Source organism: Oratosquilla oratoria, chromosome 32, assembly GCF_046742065.1.
Source record: "Oratosquilla oratoria isolate Oo_2021 chromosome 32, ASM4674206v1, whole genome shotgun sequence".
NCBI classification, from domain to species: Eukaryota; Metazoa; Arthropoda; class Malacostraca; order Stomatopoda; family Squillidae; genus Oratosquilla; species Oratosquilla oratoria.
The window spans coordinates 13,040,321-13,057,089 of record NC_134808.1 but is presented as its reverse complement, the minus strand read 5'-3'; the positions used below and the strand labels follow the sequence as shown (position 1 = coordinate 13,057,089).

The following is a 16,769-nucleotide window of genomic DNA, read 5'->3' as shown; positions in this document are numbered from 1 at the left end:
TGCAGAGTGGTTCAGAGGGTTAATGACCTTGGGTGGAGGCACAGAGCACTCCTCCAACTGTCGTTTGATGGTCCTCCACAACTTGGAAGGGTCCGTCACACAGGCGCCGGAGAGTGAAGCCATTAGTTGCTCCTCCTCACGATGTAAATTGATGTAGAGGGACTTCCTCAGGCTCCTCTGTAGCCAGTGCATGTCTTGTAGGATAGCATCACGGGCCTCCAGGGGTGCTTGTAATAGGTCTGTAAATCTGTTCTGTAGTGCAATGCGTAGTCTGTTAGTGTGCATAGAAGCTATGAACGTGGCAACCTTGCGGTGCTTTGTTCTAGGAATGTGCTTTTTCACTGCGTTTTTGACAAACTTCGTAAATAAGCGCCATTCCTCCTCTATCACTGCATGTGGAGCGTTGTTCATGTTTATGTTGGTGTAGGTCATAAGAGTGTTTTTGAAGCCTTCCCAGTCGGCCTGACTAGCGTAACCAAGGCTCACTGGGGATAAGGATGGGTGAGGTGGAGATGCGAAGGATTAAGGGTATGTGGTCGGAGAGGGTGGGGGCACCGGGTGAGATAGTTGAGTTGAGGAAGAAAGCTTGGCTAATGGAGAACACCAGGTTGGGCTTACCCTACAATCCACGACCTATGAATGCGGGAAAGTCCAGACCTAGGGACTTCAGCCGGTGAAGTACAGTGAGAGAGTGCAGTTCCCAACTCACTGAGCTGCTGCTGTACGTTCTAGGGCTCCAGTCAGCATATCTGCAGTTGAAGTCGCCAATGAAGAAGGTTGGGACTTCATCTATATACAGCCATTCTTCACTCATCCCTATCTCCTGTCTTCTCCCTTCCCTGCTCAACAGACGTTCCCCTCTTGTTCAATCCCCCTTTCACTCTATCTATCCATCTTATGCTTGGTCATCCCCTCAAGTTCACTCTATTCACCTCAGCCTTCCACTCCTCTTTTATTAATATTTCTTCACTCATTTTTTCCATGTATCCAAACCATCCCAATACTCTTTCATCTGCCTTATCTGCCATATCTTTTTCCATCCCAGCTCCACTCCTTACCTCGTTTGTCATTCTGTCCAACCTTGTAACCACTACCATACTTCTCAGACATTTCTTCTTAAACACGTTTAAACTTTTCCTCTGCCTTTCTTGAATGCAAAGTCTCTTGCCCATATAGAGCTGTTGATATGATCACCCATTATATAATCTCATTACATCCATTCCCAAATGTCTATTTCTTCTCATGACACTTTTTAATCCCCTGAGGCATTTGCTTGCTTCTTTAATATTATTATCATAAAAAATACTATGATAATAGTAATAATAATAATAATACTCATCATCGCCATAAAATAAGTTTCACTGCACATTATATAATTCAAGCACAAATTAGGCAAAAAAAAGTATTAAATGTGCTTACAGTACGCGAATGCCATGTACAAACTGAAAAAGTACGGATCAACTGATTTCATCCTATATTTTTTCTGTTCACATACAGACTTAAAAAACAGATTTACTAACAACATTTTAATGGTGCTAAAACTTTTCAGTATTACTCAGTACATAATACAGATATTTACAAATATAATGTGATGCACATACAGTATATGACAAACTTTGAAATAGATGAAGGAAAATATAAAAGATGGCAGATATGTCATCTAGATGCAGATGATGTCAGCTGTATTTGAGAAAGAATGAGTATATTGGCTTTGTTCATAGTCTATGACAACAAAGTGGTAAGGCAGTTCATCACAGTAAAGGGGGATATTCAAAACACATGACTGGATAGATATAACAGCAAGACAGATGGAGTGCAGATAGCATGAGGCAGCTTGACTGGAGGAATTGAGGGGGGGAGTTATACAGAGCCATCCCGCCAAATTCAAATGTACTAACCACTGACTGACATTTTAACACTGTCCTATTGAAGCCTAAAGTTCAATAGATCACATGCTCTCTTAACTGTTATTAGGAAGAAGTTGTCATGAAAACTGACATTTGTAGAAATTACAGCGCAAGTTTGGTTTCCCATTTCCTGATTATTATTTGCAATAGAAAACTGTTTCCTACTGATTCAATATGGAATCTTAGTTACTTTTATTTGGAAAGGGCTAAATTCATTTTTTTTTTTTTACTGTTGATTCAATATAGAAATTTTTAGAAATGTATCTTACGAGGACAGATTTAGGAACCTTAACTTACACTCTCTGGAAAGACAGGGAGTGTGGAGTGACCTAATAGAAGTGTTCAAATTGGTCAATGTCTTCAAAAAGTTTGATGTAGACAAGGTCTTCATATTAAGACAGCAGGGTAGGAGTCATGGTAATAGGACAAATTTAGATTTAAGATAATAGGCAAGAACTTCTTTACCAACAGGGTGGTTTATGAATTAGTAACCATGTAGTGATCGCTGAAATTATTGGTTGTTTTATGAGAAGATTAGATATTTTTATGGATGGGTGGTAATTGTCATGGAACTGCCTTGTATAGTCCTTTGGGTCTTTAGCAGTCTCCTCCATACTTATTTTCTTATATTCTACACTCTCCATATTTAATGTAAAAATTTAAAAACACCGACCTTGTCTTATATTGAGTTAAGAGACCCTTGAAATTTTTGGCAAAGAATTTTCTGCTGGAGGCAATGATGAGGGCAAAAGTGAGGCATCATTGAAGTTCTCATTGGATTTTATGGGGAGTCATATAAGCCTATGAATTCCTTGTCCTCAGGGATAGGCTGAGAGGCTTGAAGGGAATGAGGAAGTTCATGACCATTTGAATATATATCCTTAAGCCCTAAAGTATAGTCTTGGTAAATATAGTGGGACAGTATTTGAATGCACCAGCGGTTCAGGTACTGAAAATGAAGTGACATTTGGTCATACGTACTTTATGTTATTTGCATAAACTTGTTGCATTTACTGATGCTTGTTATCTCAAATTACATTAATGACCTTTGTGTCATTTAGTTTTTGCTGTTCCTACTGATACTTGTCCTGGCTGTACTGTTGTAGATACTGTTACTCATGTTTGCTTTCTTTTTGTAATTGTTGCTCATCCTCCTGTTTTTGTTGAAACATATGTTTCGAAACTTCATCTGAAATTTTGTCATCTGAACTGTGGAACTTGTCACTCATTTCTTGATGAAATGAAACAGGCCTTGGAGGCATAGGGATATCATAGAGCAAAGTCGTGGAATCTTGCACTTCCTCTAAGCCATTAAAGGTTGCATTACAAGTAGCATCAGCATGTTTCTCAGCATTTTTGGCCACCTGTGAGTAAATATTATTTCAATTAATGACAGTAACTATTCCCCTCAATTTTATAAATATACCAAAAGGCTTCTTCCCTCCTTATAAGGGAGGTGGCCAGCCATGGCATATACACCCACCCTTCACCCATCCCACACTCATTTAATTTAATTTTTATTTTAGCTTCTTATGTATGAATGACCATTTCTGCCCCCTGCCCACTGCATGGGGCTGAGGTAATACAGCAAGACACAGCACCTCCATAGAAGGGCTCAAAAACTAAAGCTGGTTTACCCCTTCCGTTTCATTTCAAGGCAATCGTCCCTCCTTTTCCACTGACAACTAATTAGAGAAGACAACAAGAAGTTCCTTTGGGCTCTGTCAATTTATCATCCATTCACAACCACTCTCCACTCACACTATCTCTTACCCTATCCCTTTCCTGCCTAAGAGGCATATTCCTTTTACCCAAGTCCCCCTTCAACCTGATTCATCCAACCCATTCTCAATTTTCCACTCAAGTTCACTCCATTCACCTCTGCCTTCTACACTATTTTTACTTGTCGTGCTTCACTCATTTTTTACATATGCCCAAATCATTCCAGTAATAGGCACAAGAGAAGACACTGAAAAATAGAAATGCTTACTTCCTTCAGTGATGATGTGGAGATCCTCACCCACTCTTTCTGGATTTCATCTACTAGGCTTTCACTGCCCAAGTTTCGTTGTTCCAGATAACCCGGTGAAGTATGATATCCCTGTTCTTCTTTATCTGAATCCTGTTTTGTACTATTTTCTTCCAAGAAACCCTCAGCGTCTTCTCCTGTGTCTATTGCTTTTTCTTTAGAATAGGTTGAATGATTGACACTGTCCACAATCTTATTTTCCTGAGGTTGATGAAAAGAAAGATGAAATCAGATTAGCTACATGCTTCTTTTACAGCATTGATATTTGAAAACATTATCATAAGAAACAAGCCTATTTTTCAGCAACTCAAATGAAGTAAAAATTAATCACTTATGTAATAAGAAGTCACGTACGATCATAAGCACGACTGAATTCTATAGGTCTCCCACATTATACAGTGCATTGATATTTGAAAACATTATCATAAGAAACAAGCCTACTTTTCAGCAACTCAAATGAAGTAAAATTAATCACTTATGTAATAAGAAGTCACGTAAGATCATTAGTACGACTGAATTCTATAGGTCTCCTACATTATACAGTGCATTGATATGATATAATTGATCCACATCAATACCTTTTTATCATATTTGTGGCCAATTTCAATGTTAAGAATACATACATATACCAAAGGCTTTTTCCCCCTTACACGGGGGGGGGGGGGTCAAAAAGAAAAAGGCATAAAAACCACTCCCACCCATTCCATTCCCTACATATTCCACTCCCCTCCACCCTCCTTTCTCCTTATCTTGGCACCTCCTGGATGACGGGCCATCCCTACATCCTGTCCACTGCCCTGGGTCAGAGGAAGTGTCGTAAGACACAGCACATCCACAACAAAGCCGCTTCATTAATTCGGCGACCCCCCCTCTCCGTCCTCCCATGCAGAAAAGGAGAAGACGGGGGGAAATCCCTTCAGGCTGCGTCAATTTTTTCTCATACATACTTCCTCACCCTCCATCCCCCCACCCACTCCCCCTCATGCATCACAGCATCATCTATACACAACCCTTCTCCATTCACCCCTATCTTTTGTCCTCTCCCGTCCTTCTTCAACAGACGTTCCTCTTTTTTGTAATGCCCCTTTCACCCCATCCATCCATCTCATCCTAGGACGCCCCCTCATTTTCATTCCTTCCACCTCTGCCTTCCACACCTCTTTTACTAATATTTCTTCACTCATTCTTTCCATGTGTCCAAACCATCCTAATACTCTTTCATCAACCCTATCTCCCAGCTCCCTTTCCACCCCTGTTCTCCTCCTCACCTCCTCATTTCTCACACTATCTAGCCTAGTAACCCCTATTATATTTCTCAGACATTTCATCTCAGACATTCAAACTCCTTCTCTCCTCCTCTTTTATGTTCCATGTTTCTGCCCCGTACATTGCTGTTGGCACAATCACTCCTTCATATAACCTCCTCTTAGCATCCATTCCCAGATGTTTATTTCTCATTACACTTTTTAATCCACCGAGGCATTTACTCGCTTCTCTCAATCTACATTCTACCTCCACCCCCACTCCTCCCTTTCCTGCCACAGTCGCACCCAAGTATCTAAAACTATTCACTCCCTCCAGTCTCTCACCATTTATGCTCACTTCCAGCCTACTGTCACTCTCTCCCCTTGTACATATCATCACCTTACTTTTACCCACATTTATCTTCAGCTTCCTTCTTTCACACACCTTCTCAAACTCTGTCACTAACTTCCTCAATCCCTCCTCTGATCCTGCTACAAGCGCAGTGTCGTCAGCAAACAACAACTGGCTTATTTTCCACTTTTCTCCATTTTCTTTAACCATCTCCAACCCCTGACCCACTACCCTTGCATTCACCTCTCGCACCACCCCATCCATGTATAGATTGAACAGCCAGGGCGACATAACACATCCCTGACGAAGTCCCACCTTTACCTCAAACCATTCACTCTCTCCATTTCTAATCTTAAGACAAGCTCTACTACTCTTGTAAAAATTCTTGACTGCTCTTAACAGCTTTCCTCCTATCCCATATATCTGCAGTACCTCCCATAGTGCCTTCCTGTCTACCCTGTCGTAAGCCTTTTCCAGGTCCATAAAACCCCCAAAACATCCTTACCTTTTCCTATAGCTTTCTCACATATCTGTCGTACCACAAAAATGTGATCTACACAACTCCTGCCTGTCCTAAAACCACACTGTTCCTCACCAATTACTCCCTCTGTTCCTCTCCTAATCCTCTCAATCAAGACCCTCCCATAAGCCTTCACAACTACACTCAACAAACTGATCCCTCTGAAACTACTACATTCACACTTGTCCCCCTTTCCCTTGTAAAGCGGAACTATACAGGCACTCCTCCAGTCCTCCGGTACTCTACCCTCTCTTAAACAAACATTAAATAACCTCACCAGCCAGTCCACCATAACTGTACTTCCTTTCTTCAGACATTCTGCATGGCATCCATCCATTCCAGGTGCCTTACCTGCTTTCATCATCTTAACAGCTGCTTTCACCTCATCCCTCCCTATTTCTCCTCCATTTTTCTCACTCATCACTCATTTTCTTAGCGCTTTCAACTACAACTACCTTTCCTTCCCTATCCTCCTTCATATTTAGCAACTCCCTAAAATACTCTGCACACCTTCCTCTCATTGCCTTCTCTTCCATTATCATCTCTCCATTTGCACCTTTTACCTTTTCTTCTCTACTTGATTCCCCTCCTCTTCCTATCTTAATTTCTTTCCAAAACATCTTTATATTACTTTCAAAATTTTCTATCATACTCTTACCCCATTTCACATCTGCTCTCCTCTTTGCTTCCTTTATCTTATGCTTAACTTCCTTTCTCTTTACTTTGTACCTCTCATACGATTCCCTCGTCCTAATTTGTAGCCAATCTATGAATGCCTGCTTCTTCTCTTCTACACCCTTCTTTGCTTCCTCATCCCACCACCTACTGTCCTTCCTTCTATTTCCTCCCACCCTCCTTGTTCCACACAGTATCTTTGCACACCTTAAGGCTCCCTTCTTGAACCATCCCCATTCCTCCTCCACTCCTAGTTCTACTCTATCCTTTATTCCCTCCCACTCTTCTCTCAGCTTCTTCTTATACTCATTCTCCTTTTCTTTCTTATTTAAGCAGTTCACTCTAAGTACCTCCCTACCTCTTGCCCTTTTCCTCTTTCTCCACCTATTCTCCACTCTAAATTCACCTTACACCAGAAAATTATCTGATATTCTGCCATTCTCTCTCTCCTTAGAATATGTACATCCTTAACTCTTCCTACCATGCTCCTGGTCACCACTATATAGTCCATTAACGCTCTATCTGCCACCCTTCCATCCACCACCCCTTCCCATGTGTACTTATGCTTGACTTTCTTCCTAAATACTGTATTTGTTATCATCAACTCTTTTTCAAGACACATCTCCACCATCCATTCTCCACTACTTCATACTTCCCAATCACTCCGTCTATTGGTTTGTTTCCTACCCTAGCATTAAGGTCTCCCAATACAACTACATTGATATTTCTCCCTAATCCCTCTTTGCACTCATTTATATTACCCAAAAATCCTCCCTTTCCTCTACGCTCTTCTCACTACTAGGCCCATACGCACTTACAAAAACCCACATCTCCCTTCCCAGCTTCACCTTCATCCACATCAACCTTGATGACACCCCCTTCCACTCCACTACCCGCTTACTTATCACTTTACTTACTAGTATAGCCACACTTTCTCTCCCTCGTCCCCTCTTCACTCCTGAGTACCTCTCAGCTGCACTCCCAAACTCACAGTTGCCCTTCCCTTTCATTTTAGTTTCACTCAAAGCCAGCACATCCATCTTTCTTCTCGCAAACATACTGCCTATCTCTCCCCTTTTACTCTCATCTGTACCACATTCATGCACATTAAAAGACCCAAACCTTAGGGTACTGGTAGGAAAACTCCCAGACCCTCTTATGCCTTTACTTTTTTTTTTTAGAAATATCCCCTTTGGGGCTACAGGTAGTAGGATTCCTAATCCTACCCCCCGTCCCATTTTTTGTCGCCTCATACAACTCAAGTGGAAAGACTTGGTGATAGCATTCTCTTCCCCCACCACAGGGTAGGTGAAAAAAGGAAATGAATATTCAGAGAAATGGTACAGGACAGTAACAAGGGGTTGGGGGACAACATAACGGAAGGACAGTCGTAGTATAAAAGTGTCATAATTTCTCTATGAACAGAGTTTTCCTCGATCACAGACAAATGATATGTGGCTCTGGTCCGTAGGAGCGCCCCATATAGACACTAAAGTATCAACTGCATGCTACTCTACCACAATAACATGCAGCCAATACCCCAGACGGGGCGTCCATAATTTCCTCATAATCTTATATGTTCTTGGAGGGATCTAGGCGCTATATTCACATGGAACCAAGAATGGAAAAAAATAAATAGATAAATAAAAAGAAAAAATAATGCTAAGTACTGGGAATGGGCAATATCTCTAGAAGAATATGTTTGAATTATTCCTTAGGAAGTAAATCCACAACAAAAGCAAAAAAAGGAGAAATATTTGGGAGTGTTGGAAAAAAAAGTTGCCTGACAGATTTATCAGCAGGATTGTAGGAGATATAGATAAATAAAAAAAAATCATCATATGAATGGAAAAAAATCACAGAAACCCTGATCTGCCCAAGGCTAGAATATGCATCATTATTATGGTCCCCACACAAAATGAAAGTAACGAACAAGATCGAGAGAATACAAAGGGCAGCAACCAAACTGATTACCAGTTTAGTAGATAAAACATACAAAGAAAGGATTAAAGCACCAGGTCTGCCAACTTTGAAAAATCAAAGAGAAAAATGTGATATAATTACAGCATTGAGGGTGCTTAAGATGATAGATTATATTTAAAGAAGAGATCTCTTGATTAGTAATAGAAGGGCTTTAAGAAGTCAAGAAAATATATTCGGAAAGACTACATATCTAAAGGATGTGAAAAAATACAGTTTTCCAAGCAAATACAGAAATATTTGGAATAGCTTAGGAGATGTAGTCTAAGCTGGAACAATACAAGAATTCAAAACTAAATATGATAATTGGAAAATAAGAATATAGACTAAGTTGGAACAATGCATGAATTTCTAGCTAGGTATGACAAATGAGAAGGAAACAAAGGTGGGTGGGAGTGAATGTGTGCTTTTGACTTAGCTACCTCCCTTATAAGGGGGAGGATGTCTTCGGTATATAGACAGATAGATGATAAATTGTAGAATAGGAGGCAGGACCCCATGAATGTTGCTCCTTTTCTGTATATTACAAGTGGGTAAATACATATCTCTACCCAACACTAGATGTATGAGGCTGGTAGAAAAGAAGGTAGAAAGAGGGGTAGATGACAGATGTTACATTTTATGGGTTAGGTTTATGAAACAATATAGCAAGAGAGTGAGTTGCCTAAGTCCGCCTTTATGCCTTGTTTATAAATATTGGCCAGGGGCTTGAGTGTATTGCTGACATGACATTCCTTTGTAACCCAAGTGAGAATTTATGCAGAGACTCGAGATTATTCTAAGTAAGCAATATTGCCATATATACTTGTAACAACAATATGATAAGTGAAATGAAGGAAAAAATTCAATTGGTTCATGATTGTAAGATCATTCCCTTTGAGGAGGATCTTAAATATAAAGTTAAAGATCATTGGACTAAAAAAAACACTATGTCACTGCAAATTTCACATAGGGTCTTGCATACGTGCTCTCGGAAATTCCTTTGGAGCATGCTGTATAGGAATTAATGGAAGAAAGAAAAGAAAAACACTTAATTTTCATTCTCTTGGACAGAAGATTATTATTAAAAGAAGCAAGTTACTATATCCATTAGTGAGGACCACAAGGGTGACTACAGTGCCGACAGGGCTAACAATGGCAAGAGAGGTAATAGTGGGCAACACAGACAATGATAACAGAGGCGACGAGAATCGATAGGGGCTACGAGCTAATGAACCAGTGGGGCAACACTTAGAGAAAAATTCTCCAACTGGGAAGAAGTAAAAAGCGGGGTCCCGCAAGGATCAGTACTGGCCCCGATCATGTTCGCTGTATACATTAATGACATGAATGAAGGCGTGGAGTGCTATATATATATATATATATATATATATATATATATATATATATATATATATATATATATATATATATTATTATTATTATTATTATTTTTTTTTTTTTTTTGCAGATGATGCAAAATTACTTAAGAAGGTAAAAACGGAAGAGGACTGCAACTCATTACAACAAGATGTGGACACAATATAGAATTGGACTCAAAAGTGGGAAGTAAAATTCAATATTAAGAAATGCAGTATAATGGAATTTGGAAAGAGTAGAAACAGAATATCAAAAGATTACAGAATTGGGGAAGAAAAAAAATATGAAAAAGATCTTGGAGTGATGATTGGAAAGAACATGAAACCAGATAAGCATATAAATAAGATGTTCGGAGAAACCTACAACTTATTGCGAGCAATCAAAGTGGCATTTACTTATATGGACGAAGAAATGATAAGGAAAATACTAACTACACTAATAAGACCAAAACTTGAGTACGCAGCATCACTTTGGACACCCAGTACCAAAAAGAATATTAAGAAACTAGAAAGATTACAAAGAGCGACAACCAAACTAGCACCGACACTTGCCGAACTAACATATGAGCAAAGACTATCCAAATAGAACCTACCAACTCTGGAACAAAGAAGAGAAAGAGGAGATTTGGTAACTATCTACAGAATAATGAAAGGAATGGAAGTTTTAGACAGGAACGACCTATTAGTGTGGGAAAACGGTAAAACAAGAGGACACGGAAAAAAAAGGATAGTTATAGAAAAAAATTGAAAATGAACAGTTTCCCACACAGAGCGATAAATACATGGAACAAATTAGACAACAAAACAGTATGTGCTAACACTATACAAGATTTTAAGATAAAACTTGATGCGGAGAGATAGAAAGACGGGTTACCACGAGCATAGCTCCCCTCCCGTATATTACAACTAGGTAAATACAACTAAGTAAATACTAGAATATGAATACAGAATTGGCTTGGGAACAGACACCAAATGCCTCAGATGTAGATTTTACACAGAAGACTCAGAATATGTAACCTTTCACTGCCCAAAAGTGACACAGCACAGACAGGAACACTTTTTCTAAATTATTTATAGGCCACTCCAGTGGTCATGGCATAACACTTAGGGGTTGTCGGTCTCTTCCAAGAGAGAACAGAGACAAGAGAATGACACATATAAACTTACCTCAATATATTCATATATCCCTTCTCTTGTGTTGCCTTCTGTGAGATGAATGGCATATGGCTCAGGAAAGGTAATATATTTGTCTTCCTGATGCTGTGAAGAGTAACGCAAGACTGATATGTGTAGATTGATACTACATTGAAAAAAAATAGAATAAGATTAAGAGGAACGAATGCATTTTGAAACAAAGCATCCAAGGTAATGAAGAAAGGTGGAACAAAAAGGATGATAAAAGAGTAGTCTGAGAAGGAAAGAAAATGAAGAAGTGTTTGTGGGGAGAGGGAACAGAAAGGTGTAAAACAGGAGATAGTAAGATAGAGGGGATGGAAGGAGTGTAGCAAAATGGGCAAGAAAAACAGGGGAGAATCCATGAAAGGCAAATGGTTACCTGAAGTGCAAGAAACATAAATAAAGGGTAATGGAAGAAGTTTTACATGATACAAATACACCAGTGATTTCTAAGAAATATTGAACGAATCTTTGAAAATTAGAAAACAGGAATGGAGAAGGGAGCTGCAGGACAGCATTACAATGCTAAAATGGCTTGTGGATATAGAAACAATAAATGGGAAATGATTAGAAAGAAGTGTGGCAAGCAGAGGTGAATGCAGTGAGCTACAAAGAATGAGGTTTTTTATGTTTTGTCCTCAAGGGAACATCGTCAGGAATTGTATATCTATAACAATTACAAAATAGCACAAACAGAACAAAGGTAAATTACATATTGTACCAGAGCAACAACTGTACACCAAGGAGAGTACTTACAATATCAAAAGCGTACCTTCCATGTGTTATTTATTGCTTATATACCCTACTGACCTCTCTGTACAGCTAGTATGCGGGTTGATCTCACAGTCGGTGGTATAGGGGGTGGGGTAGCAGGAAGTGAGGGTAGGAGACGGGGGTAGGTGGACGATGGTGGGTTTCTTACAGTTTGGTGTAATATGATATTCATTGGCAACTGCCATGGTTTTCCTTGGGCAATGCTCTGAGAATGTAGAGCAGTCTAGACTAAGAGAATAAAAAAAAAATCATCTCGTTTGCCTCAATGCCTCCAAAATCAATGTAGATCACAACAACAAATCTACATTTTGGCGGCGAGAGGTGGCTATGAAACTTCAACATTACATTCCTCCAAAGCAATAAATCTACCTTCTGGTGGTGAAGCACTGGATACGAAGCAACAACTCTACCATTCCTCCAAAGTAACAACTTTACTTTTTGACGACAGTGGTTATGGATTAGCGAATTCCACGTGTTAAGATACATCAGAGATCTACACTCCAGTTGAACATAGTCACTTCCTAATTCTACGCTCTTCACTACATCGCTAAGCAACATTTACAAGCCAATATTCCAATAATCCTTGTCCAGCATCTACTACAAGACAATGCTCCAACTCTCCTTGTCCAGCATCTACTATGAGGCAACACTCCAATGCTCCTTGTCCAGCATCTACTACGAGGCAACACTCCAACGCTCCAGTGCTCATCATCCAGCAAATACTACGAAGCAACGCTCAAACGGTCCTTGTCCAGCATCTACTATGAGACAATCCCTCTTCGCTGCATCATCCAGCATCCAGGACAAGAGATTCTGGGCACCACCAGGTACAAGACAACCCCCCCCCTCCCTCGCGGCATTATCCAACATTACTCCCACCAGTCAGACATCCTCTGCCTTCTCACACCACCACCTCGTTGGAGGACGAATTCCTCCCCAACCCCTGCATCTAGCTTTGCACGGGTGTAAGCTTCAATGGCAAAGACACAGAAACACACACACACACACACACACACACACACACACACACACACACACACACACACACACACACACACACACACACACACACACACACACACACACACACACACACACACACACACACACACACACACACACACACACACACACACACACACACACACACACACACACACACACACACACTTACGTCGGACGGACGGCGTGGATTGACGTCCTGAAGAAAAAGTGAAATATTCGTGGATCTCAACGCAAAGGAAGTACCTATTGTATTTACAGGGAAGGGGATTGCTCGTGGTGTAGCGGGAAAGTGAGGAAAAAGGAAAAGGGGAGGGATTACTGAGGGAAATGGAAGGAAATGAGGAAGGAGAGGACTTGGTCCAGGCAGGCAGACGCAATGTAAACAAGCGCGGGCCAGAGCAATTTAGTGACGATGAAGGGACTAACAAAAATGTAAAGATTAGAAACATAGATAAGAGCAGCACAATAGAAGGTGAGGATAATAATTTCCATGGATTTAATGAAGGGGGGGGGGGCGGATACCAACCTCCCCCGACTGGCAAAACTGGAGGAAAACTTGAACAAATGACCGAACATTGGGAGATTAGGTTCGGTAGAATGTCAAAAATTGCGGAAAGGGTTGAAAGATTGGAAGAACTAGAGAAGGCGAACAAAAACTTAACTGATGAAATAAAAGAACTAAAAAGACAGTTAAGAGAAGTACAAGAGGAGAATGAAGAATCTAAAGGAACAATAAAGACAATAAAGAAGCAATAGCAAAAGAGGCACAGGGGTGGAAGAAGATACACGAAAATAGTAAAGTTGCATTTACTGATATAATAAAACAACAAATGAAAGAACAAACTGAAGACTCAGTTATCAAAGTGATGAGAAAGAAGGAGAATATTGTAAGAGACTTAGCAGATAAAAAGAAATGTATAATTATATTAGGAATGGAAGAGAAACATAACCCAGATAGAACCACAAGAATCAAGGAGAAAAAAGAAAAAGTAAGCAGATTACTAGAGGAGAATGAAGAATTAAAGAGGAATAATAAAGATAATAAAGAGGCCATAGCAAAAGAAGCACAGGGTTGGAAAAAAAATCCAGGAAAACAGTAAAGTTACATTTACTGACATAATTAAACAGCAAATGAAAGAACAAACTGAAGACTCAGTTATCAAAGTGATGAGACAGAAGGAGAATATAGTAAGAGACTTAGCAGATAAAAAGAAATGTATAATTATATTAGGAATGGAAGAGAAACATAACCTAGATAGAACTTCAAGGATCAGTGAGGAAAAAGAAAAAGTAAGCAGTTTACTAGAATTAGTTCAGGAAGATGAACCTGAAATAATGAAACAAATTGAGGAGATGTTTAGGCTCGGAAAATATAGTACAGATAAGACCAGACCAATTAAGATTAAATTCAGGTCACAAACAGCAGCAGATATATCTTATCAAAAACAGGGAAGCTAGCAGCAAGTGAACAATATAAAAAGGTATGGATAAAAAGAGAAATGAATAAAGAGGAAAGAGAGGAAGAAAAAATGAAAAGGAAAGAAGATAAAAAAAAAGAGACCAGAACGGAGTCAGAAAAAGAAGAATTCTACTGGAGAGTAGTGAATATGAAATTGGGGAAATGGACCATAACAGAGAGAAACAAAAAAGAAACAGAGAATACAATGGAAATAACAGAAAGTTAAGAATGTCCTACACAAATATAGATGGATTAATAACAGGACTGAATGAACTGAACGAGTGTCTGAAGGAAAAAGAACCTGACATAATGGGAACTGTAGAGACAAAATTAAAAGGTCCACTACCACCCAACAGCATAGGACACAATGCATATAATTATTGGATTAGAAACAGAGAGATAAAACAAGGGGGTGGAGTTATGTTCCTGACTAAGAAGGATATAAACGTGAGGTGTGTCACATATGGAAAGAATACAGTAGAGATGATCATGAAAGAAGTAGAAGACAGAGATAAGAAGAGCAGAAAGTTTGTAATAAATTACGTGCCCCCAAAAACAGCCTCGTTGAAAGAGAGTGAACATAAAAGTATGTTAGAAGACACAAGAATAACATTAAACAAAATAATGGAAGATGGAGGAAGAATAGTTATGATGGGCGATTTTAATTGCAAAGAAGTCTGCTGGGAAGAAATGACCGTAAAGGGTGGAGACAACTCATGGGGAAATGTTCTACTTGAGATGATTATTGACCACACAATGACACAATGGATTCAAGAGAACACAAGGTATAGAAATGAAGAAGAACCATCGAGACTAGACCTAATAATCACATCAGAACCTAAAATAGTGGAAAAGATAGAATACCAGGCACCAATAAGTAAAAGTGACCACATATTGATAGAACTAGAACTAAATGAGAAAAAATACACGAAAAGAAATGAACAATATAGAAAGGAAGATTGATGTATGAAAAAACAAATTTTGATAAAATAAGAGAATTCTTTCAAAATGAAAACTGGGAAAGAATACACAAAGAAGATACAACAGTAGAAGAGAAATGGAACATTTTGACAACAAATTATAAAAAAGGAGTAGAAAAGTATGTCCCAAGACAAAAACAAGAAAAAGAATATGTAAAGTGCTGGTACAACAAAAGTTGTAGGGAGTTAAAAGACAAAAGAGACAAAGCTTGGACCAAATGGAAGAAAAACAAAAGACCTGAAAAATTGAAAATATATACTTGTTATAGAAATGAATATGTACAAGTGTGCAGAGAGGAAAAGAGAAAATATGAAAAAGATGTCATAGAAAAATGTAAAGATCAACCAGAACAATTCTACAGATTTGTAAACAACAAACTGAAAATCAAACAAGATTTGGGGAAATTAAGACAAGGAGTTGAATACACAGAGGAAATAGAAATGGCGGAAATTATGAACAAGCATTTTAAATCAGTGTTTACAAGGGAGAATATACAACCGGAAGAGATCAAATGGGAAGAGAAAGTCCCCCCCCCATGAAAGAAATAGAAATGACAAAGAATGAAATAATGAAACACTTGAGTAACCTTGATGTCAGAATATCGCATGGACCAGATGAAATAGCAAACTGGATTTGGAAAGAATGCAGAAATGAACTGGCAGACAAAATACATAGCATAATAAATAGTTCCTTGAAAGAAGGAAAAGTTCCAGAAGATTGGAAAAAAGCAAATATAGTACCTATATATAAAGGAGGAAATAAAGAAGACCCTACCAACTATAGACCAGTCTCTCTAACAAGTACAATAGCAAAAATTTGTGAAAGAATTATCAAAAGTAAATGGGTAAGGTATTTAGAAGAAAAAAAAAACAGCGTGCTAAATCCAAGGCAATTTGGATTCAGACAAGGACGATCATGCGTCACTAATTTAATATGTTTCTATTCAAGGCTAATAGATATAATACAAGAAAGAGATGGATGGGCTGATTGTGCATTTCTAGACCTAAAAAAAGCTTTTGACAAAGTACCACATAAGAAGTTGCTTAAGAAATTAGAAACTGAAGGAGGAATACAGGGCAAACTGCTTAAATGGATGGAAGACTTTTTGCAAGAAAGAAAAATGAGAGTAGTGATAAGAGACAAACACTCAAAATGGGATGACGTAATAAGCGGTATTCCACAAGGAACAGTTCTGGCCCCAATAATGTTTGCTATATATATTAATGATATGGATGAAGAAATTGAAAGTTATATGAGCTTCTTTGCAGATGGTGCAAAACTATTAAAAAAAAAGTGAACACGGAAGAAG

General features: G+C 38.9%; 1 protein-coding gene across 2 annotated transcripts in view; it reads right to left on the bottom strand.

The window, feature by feature from the left end:
- Positions 1-2,715: 2,715 nt before the first annotated feature.
- Positions 2,716-16,769, bottom strand: part of LOC143041779 (polyamine-transporting ATPase 13A3-like) — a 264,024-nt gene continuing 249,970 nt past the window's right edge. Inside the window, exons 25-27 of one of the 2 annotated variants that reach the window (XM_076213829.1) lie at positions 11,233-11,325; positions 3,898-4,137; positions 2,716-3,271 (exon numbers count right to left, since the gene is read on the bottom strand). In XM_076213829.1, the coding sequence (XP_076069944.1) occupies positions 3,020-3,271; positions 3,898-4,137; positions 11,233-11,325 (585 nt within the window). In that variant the 3' untranslated portion in view covers positions 2,716-3,019. The remainder of the gene's footprint in view (positions 3,272-3,897; positions 4,138-11,232; positions 11,326-16,769) is intronic. The other variant, XM_076213830.1, reaches the window with a different exon arrangement.